At 39.4% G+C, this 10649-nt stretch overlaps 1 protein-coding gene across 1 annotated transcript in view; it reads left to right on the forward strand.

The window, feature by feature from the left end:
• The window catches only part of LOC119419397 (TBC1 domain family member 8), a 166521-nt gene that overhangs the window by 88045 nt on the left and 67827 nt on the right, over window positions 1-10649 (forward strand). The window contains exons 11-13 of the mRNA XM_037686706.1: window positions 4145-4443; window positions 8624-8773; window positions 8887-9037. Coding sequence (XP_037542634.1) covers window positions 4145-4443; window positions 8624-8773; window positions 8887-9037 — 600 coding nt within the window. The remainder of the gene's footprint in view (window positions 1-4144; window positions 4444-8623; window positions 8774-8886; window positions 9038-10649) is intronic.

Raw genomic sequence — 10649 nt, forward strand, 5'->3', positions numbered from 1 at the left:
ATCCCAGTGGCTTTTAAACCCCAAAATACATTACGGCAAAGACTGGTTCATCCCAAAGATCCAGTCCCCCGGCACAAACAGAGTAATGTTGTGTATGTTGTTAAGCGTCAAGAGGGCTGTGATCAGTCTTACATCGGGGAAACTAAACAGCCACTGGCCAAAAGGATGGCCCAGCACAGAAGATCAACATCATCAGGCCAGGATTCTGCGGTCTACACTCATCTCCAGGCCAGTGGTCACTCTTTCAAGGATGAAGATGTTCACATCCTGGACAGAGAGGAACGATGGTTTGAGAGAGGAGTAAAGGAGGCCATCTTTGTGAAAAGAAATCGTCCATCATTAAACAGGGGTGGAGGCCTCCGGGTTCAACTGTCCCCCTCTTACAATGCTGTGATTGCTAGTATCACTCAGCCCTCTGTGAGTAGTAAACAGCCATCAGTGTGCTAATGACCCATTGTTAGGCTGATGGTCCTTCTTGAGCATGTGATCAGCTGGTTTTGGTTGTCAGCAGCAAACTGGTTGATCCTCTCTAAGAAGGTGCTATTCAAGAGACTGAGCTGAAAACAGCACCTCAGACTGAGGAAGTCTCTTGGATGAGAGACGAAACATTTCTAAATTTTTTTATTTTTTTTTTGCTTTGTTTTGCTTTTGTTTTTTTGAATGTCCAGAGGACCAGATTGAACTTTTTTGGAGGCTTAGTTATAGTTTTACAAGCTGTTCCCCAAACATCAACACATTAAATTAAATGCGGGACTATAAAAGTATTATACAGCAAACACAAAGCATTATCATTCAAAAGATACTTTATACAGTACTGCCATGGACTTAGATATTTTAGTTTTTACAAAATTTATGTGTTGTTTCCATGACAGTTTATCATCAATAATTACACCCAAAAACCTTACCTCATTCACTCTACATATCTCAACACCATCAATTTTGAAAGGAAAATCCACAGTTATCTTTTTTTTACTAAATATCATAAATTTAGTTTTAGCAACATTCAATGATAATTTGTTTAATTTAAACCAAGTTTGTATTTTAACAAACTCCATCTTCATCAACTCAAACATCTGTTCCAAGTTTTTACCCAAACAAAAGAATGTGGTATCATCAGCAAATAAAACACATTTGAGGATACCAGACACCTCAATTAAATCATTTACGTATAAAATAAACAACTTAGGTCCAAGTACTGAACCTTGAGTTACTCCACATGAGATACTGCATAGATTAGAGCTTACATCATCAATCTGTACAAACTGTTTTCTGTCCCTCCGATAACTAGATATCCACTGTAGAGCTGGACCTCTAATACCATATTGTTTCAATTTTTCAAGTAGAATGGTGTGGTCAATTGTGTCAAATCTTTTTTAAAATCAACAAATATGCTTATACAGTGTTGTTTTTGATCTATCGCTGTAGTAACTTGTTCTATCAACTCAATAAGAGCCAAGAATGTTGATTTTTTGAATCTAAAACCATACTGACTATTACTTAAAATATTATGTTTATCAAGAAATGTATCTAATCTGGTCACAAATAATTTTTCAAGAATTTTTGAAAATTGGGGCAACAAAGATATAGGTCTATAGTTGCTAAATATACATTTTTCACCATTTTTAAAAAGAGGAACTACCTTAGCTATTTTCATTCTGTCAGGGAATATTCCTTTTGAAAATGATAAATTACAGATATATGTGAATGGCTCAATAACATGACCCATTATTTCTTTCACAACCATCATATCCATGTCTTCACAATCTTTAGATCTTTTGTCAGTAAATTTTTGAACTACCTTCATTATTTCTTCTTTGTCAGTTCCATCTAGAAACATACTGTTTACACAACCATTGATTAAATAACTCACGTTTTTATCCACTTTAGGAATTGAAGCTGCAAGATTAGACCCAACATTTACAAAATAATTATTAAATCCATTAACGATTTCATTTTCATCATGAATTTCCACATTATTTTCCACAAAATGTTGTGAAAGTCCCATATTATCCTTGTGTTTTTTTTATAACATTGTTCATTACTCGCCATGTTGCCCTCATGTCACCACTACATTTGTGTAATAATTCACTATAATATTCTCTCTTATGTTTCCTTATAATCCCTACTAATTTGTTTTTATACTTTTTATATTTATCTTCAGCCTCTTGAGTTCTGGATTTCAGGAAACAAGAATACAGATGATTCTTTTTTTTACATGCGTTTCTCAATCCTTTAGTCATCCATGGATGATCAACTCTATTTTTCTTTATAAAATTTTTTTGCACACAATTTTTTTTATACAATACTTCAAGAATCTTCATAAACTTATCATAAGATTTGTTCACATCGTCTGTATACACTTCTTCCCAATTTTGTTTAGCTAAGTCATCTTTAAATTTATCTAATGCTTTTTTGGATGTTTATTATTTTATTCTTTCTTATAAGTATTTTTGATATACTGACATCGTTTTTATAAATAGTGAACACAGGTAAATGATCACTAATATCAGTCATCAAAATACCACTCACCATATCACCATCTGTTATATTTGTGAAGATATTATCAATTATTGTTGCACTTTGAGTTGTGATTCTTGTTGGATTTGATATTAACTGATAAAAATTTGAACTATACATTGAATTTATGAATGTACTGATGTTATTTGAATCAGTTTTATTTCCTAAATCAATATTGAAGTCTCCACATAAAAAAACTTTTTTATTTCTTCTCTTTACTAGTAACTCCAATATTTTATCGGTAAACATTTCTATCTTTGAGCATGGTGATCGATATACACAACTTATAATGTTTTTTCCATTTTTATTAATTATTTCTATTGTTATCATTTCCATCATATTATCAACAATTGTAGACATTTCACTGATTACTTCACATTTTATTTCCTTATCTATGAATAGAGCTACTCCTCCACCTTTTTTATTTTTTCTGTTCATATGATGTAATTCATACCCTTCAACATATGCACTATCCATATTCTCATCATTAAGCCAAGTTTCAGATAATGCTATTATTTTAAAAGTTTTATTTAATCTTTTGAAATAATCTAATATGTAGGAGATATTTGCATTTATACTTCTACAATTCAGGTGAACAATGGAAAGACCTTCATCTGCCATGTTTACATCGTTAAACTGTTCTTCATTATAATATTTACTGTCTTTATTAACTGGAAAAAAATTTCTATCTATCACCTCTTCAACATTATATATTTTGAATTCTGATTTATCGTATGTCATCATAATTCAGTGTATTTGTTCATCAGGTTATTCACTTTATCTACTTTAATGTGGAGAAACTTTGAAGACCTATAATTAGTCATCTTCTAGACTCATCTAAATTTTTCCAAATCCTTCAGTTCTTTTATTAGTTTTGCTTGCGATCCTTGTGCTTTAATCCAGATTTTTCCATTTCTTGTCCATGTCGCAACTATTTTTTTTGTTTTTTTAACAACCTAGGTTCACGGGCAATATTTCCATTTCTTTTTGTTAAATGTTCGTTTATGTAAACTTTTGTTCCCTTTAGTTTTTTTGCTTGCATGATTACACTATTTCTTGATTTCCTGCTAATGAATTTTACAACAACAACCGGTTTAGATTTTTCAGATTTGCTGGATAAGGTGCGACACAAAGAAATATCTTCATGATTTATATCAATCTCCCTGTCTTGTAAAAAGGAGAACACCTGTTCTTCTAAAGTCATCTGTTCCATTGGAGTTGCATCTTCAGTAATTCCTTCACCAGCAGCGACTTTTGCATATGAACGATTTTTAATCTCCAGTCCAGTTATAATGAGGTTATCTTGTCTAGAGTTCTGTTCCAAGTCGTCAATCCTTTGTTCGAGTTCCACTATTTTTTTTATCTTTGAGATTTATTTGTAATTTCAATTGTTTGACTTCTTCAAACAAACCCATCAAGAGTTCCTGTTGTGATGTTAAGTTTCACAAGTTCTGAACTCATAAAGTTCAGAGATTTCCGTATTTCTTCCATATCGTCAGAGTTTTGTTCAGTCAAATCATGTTTTCTTAGTTTGGATTTTGCCATTACTCACAAAACCACCTGCCCGATGGCCGTGGTTTATCAAGTCGTTAGCCAAGAGCCAATGTCAGATCACGGATCCAACCAGCGCCTCGATTTCCACCGCAGCCCAGCAGCCTCCGGACGTCCGACTCCAGGAAATCAGACACCACAGCCCCAGACTCTCCCAGGATCCACGGCGGTAACTCGGCTCCGAACAGGAACGCGGATCCAACGGCGACAGTCTCCCACACCGCCGCACTTCCTCACAACAGCAGCAGCCCCAGACTCGACAGCCGAAAGCCGACACACAGCACCCAGGTCCACCAGGCCCTCGAAGGCAGGCCGTCAACCAGCAGCCACCGCCCACAGACCCGACGCCAGAAGATCAGCCTCACGGCTTCAACAGTCCTTCAGCTGAATCCAGCAGCGAGACGACAAGCAGGAGAACCATTATCACCATTACTTTTAACATATGATAGTGGAGACTGTGTCAGTACATGTACTAATGTAACCCAGAACTGAGGATGTGTATTGGTCCAGATCAAGCGATCCTCCATTTTCAGCAGCTTCTCTGAAAACCTGCCAGTCTATTTGATCAAAACAGTCTCTCAGTATGGGGCCACTGTCCTGGATCCAACATTTAACTTTCTTTTGTACCGGTCTGGAGCGTCTCAGCGGGGGCATGTATGCAGGAGCCAGGAATGGTAAATGGTAAATGGACTGTACTTGTATAGCGCCTTTCTATCTTATTGAGATACTCAAAGTGCTTTACACTACCATCTGTGCCTCATTTACCCATTCATACAGCACTCTACTAGATCTCTACAAAGCTAATTGAACAAATCTTTCTAAAGAGACTACTCAGTGCTTTAGATCACATTCATACACCGATGGCACACACATCCGAGGCAACAAGGGGTTCAGTGTCTTGCCCAGGGACACTTCGGCATGTGACTGCTGTGGGGTTCGAACCCCCAACTCTTGCATTGGAGGACAACTGCTCTAACCACTCAGCCACAGCTGCCCCAGGAAGATTGAGATGTGGTCTGACAGTCCTAGTTGGGGACGGGGTTCAGCTTTGTATGCATCTTTTACATTCATGTAAACACGGTCCAGCGTGTTGTCTCCACGTGTTGGAATTGCCACGTTGATAAAAGCTTGGGAGACAGTCCTTTAGATTCACGTGATTAAAGTCTCTGGCTACCACGTAAAGTGTCTCAGGGTGTTTGTTCTGCAGTGAGCTGATTATATCATGTAGCTCCAGTAGTGTTTCATTAGCATTAGCGTCCGGAATGTAAATAACCGTGATGAAAGTCACTGTGAACTCACCGGGTAGATAAAGAGGCCGACATTTTACTGTTATTTGCTCCAAAGCTTTCTAGCATGAGCTGTTTACAACAGTACAGTTCGTGCACCAACTTTTACTCACGTAAATGCATACTCCGCCTCCCCGTGATTTCTCCGTTAGCTCGCTGCAGCGGTCTGCTCGAAAAAAAGTCTGTCATCCAGCTGGAAGATTGTATCCGGCGTTTCACTTGTAATCTACGTTTCTGTGAGGCAAAGCACCGCACACTTCTTCATCTCTTCGAGACGAAGTAAATCCATCTTGTTGTCCAACGAGCGGACGTTCGACAGAAAGAGAGACGGCATGGGGAGTTTTCCGGCTTTAGCTTTAGCTCGTAGCTCACCATAACCTCTGCCCGGCATCCTCTCCTCTTAAGCCGGGAGCAGCGCTTCCTCTTCTGCTTTCTGGAACGCCTCTGCTGCAGCTTCCAGGTAGATGACTTTAAGATCTGCATTCTTCCGAGCATAGTTTTGATTTTGTTGCTGATTTCTGCTCTATTCTGTGGCAAATCCGCTCCTATTCTCATCAGTTCGGTTTGGCTATAGTTCACACGCATAAATCGTGCGGAGTCAGGCACAGAGTCAATATCAAAACTTCTAAAAGCTGGGATAGTATCGGGAGCCTGTGAAGCTGCAACTGCTCTGAACACAGCCATCTTGCCAAATCGAGAGGAGGCAGTTGAGGTGACTCTGGCATCTGGTTAGGATGCCTCCTGGATGCCTCCCTGGTGAGGTGTTCCGGGCACATCCCATTGGGAGGAGACCCAGAGGAAGACCCAGGACATGCTGGAGGGACTATATTTCTCGGCTGGCCTGGGAACACCTTGGGATTCCCCCAGAGGAGCTGGCCCAAGTGACTGGGGAGAGGGAAGTCTGGGCCTCCCTACTTAGGCTACTACCCCCGCGACCCGACCCCGGATAAGCGGAAGATAATGGATGGATGGGTGGATGGATTTTAGTTCTTACTTTTAGAGCCCTGAGTGATCAAGCCCCGGTCTACATATCTGACCTTTTAGAACCCTACTCCTCTTCTCGGAGCCTCAGATCTTCCAGTCAAAGGCTGTTTATGGTCCCACGGACTCATTTTAATACCAGAGGGGATAAAGCTTTTAGGGCTGTGGCCCCCAGACTGTGGAATGCATTGCCTCTGACTTTGTGCTGCCTTGATTCTCTTAAAACTTTTAAAAAGCAGCTGAATACACATTTGTTTAGATTGGCTTTTAATTAGATTTATATTTTCTTATGTCATACACATGTTGTTTAACCTTTTATCTTTTCTGTAGAGCACTTTGTGGTATCTGACCTGTAAAAGGTGCTATATAAATAAAATTGACTTACTTACTTACTTACGTACTTACTTACGTACGTACGTACTTACCTACCTACCTACCTACCTACCTACCTACCTACCTACCTACCTACTACTTACCTACTTACCTACTTACCTACTTACTTACTTACTTACTTACTTACTTACTTACTTACTTACTTACTTAACTTTTGGAGTCAACTCAATTTAAGATGGCCTCCCCAGTTGACTGAACTAGGCAAACACAGAAAAGGCTCTAACCTTGTCAGCTGTCCAGATATTAATTTAAAAATTGGTGTGGTAGTAGTCGAGTCATTGATAACTTCCACATTGTGAAGTGGATGAGTTTAAATATCTGGGTGTCATTCTAGATTCCCATCTTAACTTTGAGGCTCACATTAGAAAAGTGTTTAAAACCATGAAGACAAACCTAAATTGTTTTTGTTTTATAAGATCATGTTTATTTGGAAAATCTGCTCAGTTGTACCTACATGCCATGATTCTGTCTCATTTCTCATACTGTGTCACTGTCTGGAGCCAAGCAACTCAATCTGCTTTAAAACCTATGACGATGTTGTTTTCACAAGCACTGAAAGTTTTAGACCAAAAACCATTGAAGTGGCACCACTGTAAAATACTGGAGAAATATAATTTCTTAAGCTTTGGTGACGATTAAAAAAAAAAATTCTTGTTTAAAATTGACTTTTAAATGCATTAATGGTCTTGTCCCAGAGCTGGTGAGCAGAATGATTTTAAAAGTCAGCAGCACAGGAGTTGCAACAAGTGGTGCAGTTGATGGAGACTGCAAACCTGCAAAATACAAAACATCATTTGGTCAATGTTCCTTCTCATTTAAAGGCCCTCATATCTGGAACAGTTTACCATCAGCAATAAAAACATTAACATATCTTGGAGTTGGGCAGCACGGTGGCACAACTGGTAGAGCTGCTGCTTCTCAGCGAGCAGGTCCTTGGTTCAAACCCCGGTCCAGGGGCCTTTGTGGGTGGAGTTTGCATGCTCTCTCTGTGCATGCATGGGTTTTCTCCAGGTGCTCCAGTTTCCTCCCACAGACCAAAAACATGCATGTTAGGCTGATTGGTAACTCTAAATTGTCTCTAGGTGTGAGTGAGAGAGTGAAAAGTTGTTTGTCTCATTTGTCTCTATGTGTCCCTGTGATGGACTTGCCACCCGTCCAGGGTGTACCCCGCCCCTCGCACAGTGATTGCTGGACATGGGCACCAGCGACCCCCGTGACCCAAAATGGAATAAGCGGGTAAAGATAATGGATGGATGGATGGATTGATCTTAGAGTTTTTAATTCCCAGGTGAAAAAAATGGTTGAAACAAAACCAAATCTGTGAACACTGAGCCCCATGGGGATTATTTTAGCTGTTTTTATAAAAAAGTCCAACCAAGGACTGGGCTTACAAATTAGCCTGTGGCTAGAAAACCTTCGTACAAAACAATGGTTGCTTCGTTTTTAACATTGTAACATTGTTTAATGTACTGTCCTTGTTCAAATAAACTTGAATGAATGAATTGCAAATCTTGCATAACTGTTTGTTTTGTTTGTTTCAAGATTTGGGATAAATGGTCATAACTCTTGACATTTCTCAACATAAAATGTTCTTTTGTTTTTTAATCTGTCATGAAAGGCGGTGGATGATGTGATGTTGCAGGTAGTTTAGCATGCTAACAGGACCTTAAGAGTTTCAGTTGTTATATTATCATTAAAATTGAGAAATGGGAAATTCAAACTTGACTGCCTTGAGACTCAAGTGTTTTTTTTTTTTAGAAGATGACACAAAATGTACACAAATTTATTCATAGGAAATGTGAACTTTTATCCGTCCATGTCCCGTACCTGCTTTTTACATGTATGGTTGATTCTCTTTCAGTTAAACTTTTCTTTTTTGATGTGATTGTCATCAGAGCTCTCCAACACCCTACTATACCTTCTACTATGATACGGGGTTCTCTGATGAGGAGGAGATAGAGGAGCAGGTCCTGCGTAACACAGTCAACAGTGAAGCTCTCATGACGGCCTTCAACCAAAACATGCCAGGAACGGATGGAAACAAAGTGGGTGGAGTCTAGCTACCTAAGACTGAGTCAAATTGATAAAAAATTAACAAAAATTCCTAAGTAGTATTTCAGAATCGTACATTGACGTTTATCTGTGTATTTGTTGTCAGAACATGGAAACCGTGAAGGAGCAACTGTGGGAGGATCATTTCTCAGAATTCGGCCGTGGCGTCCACATGTTTCGCACAGAGAAAATCCAGAAGCTGGTTGCCATGGGGATCCCAGAGTCACTGCGAGGCGAGCTGTGGATGACATTTTCTGGTAAGAGGAAACTGAGAGAACAAGAAAAGACTTGACCGCTCCCTGATCAAAAGGATCAGCACCCAGAAGGAATAGTTGAATTTGAACATACATAGTTTGGTGCACATGCAGACCAGATTTACAAGGAGCTGGCATGTCTGAAACAATAACCAGAGAGGATAAGTGATGGCATCATGGGGTTGAGAGGAGTGTCATCAGGTAGTTGCTGGAGTGTCCAACAGTTGGTCAAAGAAAGTGGGTGAAGGTCACCAGACTTAAAGAACTCCTCATAGACTCATTGGACAACATTACAGAATTCAATTCAATCCAGTTTATTTCTATAGCGCCAAATCACAACAAAGTTGTCCCAGGGCACTTTACAGGAAAAGTCACATACATAGAAAAGCCAATTAGTAAAGTTCTTTATCTAAGGAAGCCAACAGGCACGTTGAATCTTCACTTTTGTTGCAGTCTCTCATCCTGAGCAAGCACAATGGCAACAGTGGAAAGGAAAAACTCTCTTTTAAAAGGAAGAAACCTCCAGCAGAACCAGGCTCAGGACAAGCGGCCATCTGCTTTGACCATCTGGGTTGACATTCTGGGTTGATCACCAGAACCTGATGGAGTGGTTCTGTAACAGGAGGCATGATCTGAATCTGGTTCTAAACAAACAGAATACCGTATTTTCCGCTGTACACTTTGCACTTCCCATACGTCGCATCAGTTCAAATATGTCTAAACAAGTGGAAAAATCCATAAATTTGTCGCTTCGCTGTATACGTCGCATCTATTATGCGTCACCGCTGGCGCATCGCGTTTGTTACATGTCACCGCTGACAACCCGGAAATGTGGACCGAAACTTGAAATGTAGGCCAGTGTTGTGCCAAAAATTGATGGGCTGCCAAATGGCAGCCGTGGGAGCGTGCATGGGAGGACTTTAACAAGAATTTAACAAGATTAACACTTAAAAACAATTAATTGTTTGCTCGAAATTATAGTAAATGTGTGTCTCAGTCTACCTTTTACTTAATAAATGCACTTTGATGGTCAAATCAGCTGTATTTTAAAACCTGATTCGTGGAAGTGGCAGGCGCACGCAGAGGGATGAGCCTCAGCATTTCTTTGCAATTTAACACGATAAACACCTAAAAACAATAGTTTGCTCAAAATTATAGCAAAGGTGTGTCTCAGTTGAACTATTCCTTAAAAAATGTGCTTTAATGGTCAAATCAGTTGAATTTCAAAAATGGTTTCGCTGCTGAGGTTCTGCAAAGTGTGCACGCGCAGAGGGAAGAGCCGCTGCATTTCTTTAAAATTTAACTAAATTACCACCTAAAGAAATTATTTGTTTGCTCAACATTATAGCAAAGGTGTGTCTCAGTTGAACTATTCCTTAGAAAATGCACTTTCCTGGTCATATCAGCTGAATTTCAAAAATAGTTCTGCTGCCTCGGTGCGCAGGGAGTGTGCAGAGGGAGGAAATCAGGACGGAGGAACGCTGCTCGTTTTTAAGAAATTTAACAAGAAAAGTCAGAGTCAGAGTTTCTTTATTGTCATTCGCACCTCATGTGGTACATGTGGTGGAGCGAAATTATGTACACAGGGTCCCAGTTACATCCAACAATAAAATGT

Source organism: Nematolebias whitei, chromosome 13, assembly GCF_014905685.2.
Source record: "Nematolebias whitei isolate Nwh7 chromosome 13, NemWhi1, whole genome shotgun sequence".
Classification (NCBI taxonomy): domain Eukaryota; kingdom Metazoa; phylum Chordata; class Actinopteri; order Cyprinodontiformes; family Rivulidae; genus Nematolebias; species Nematolebias whitei.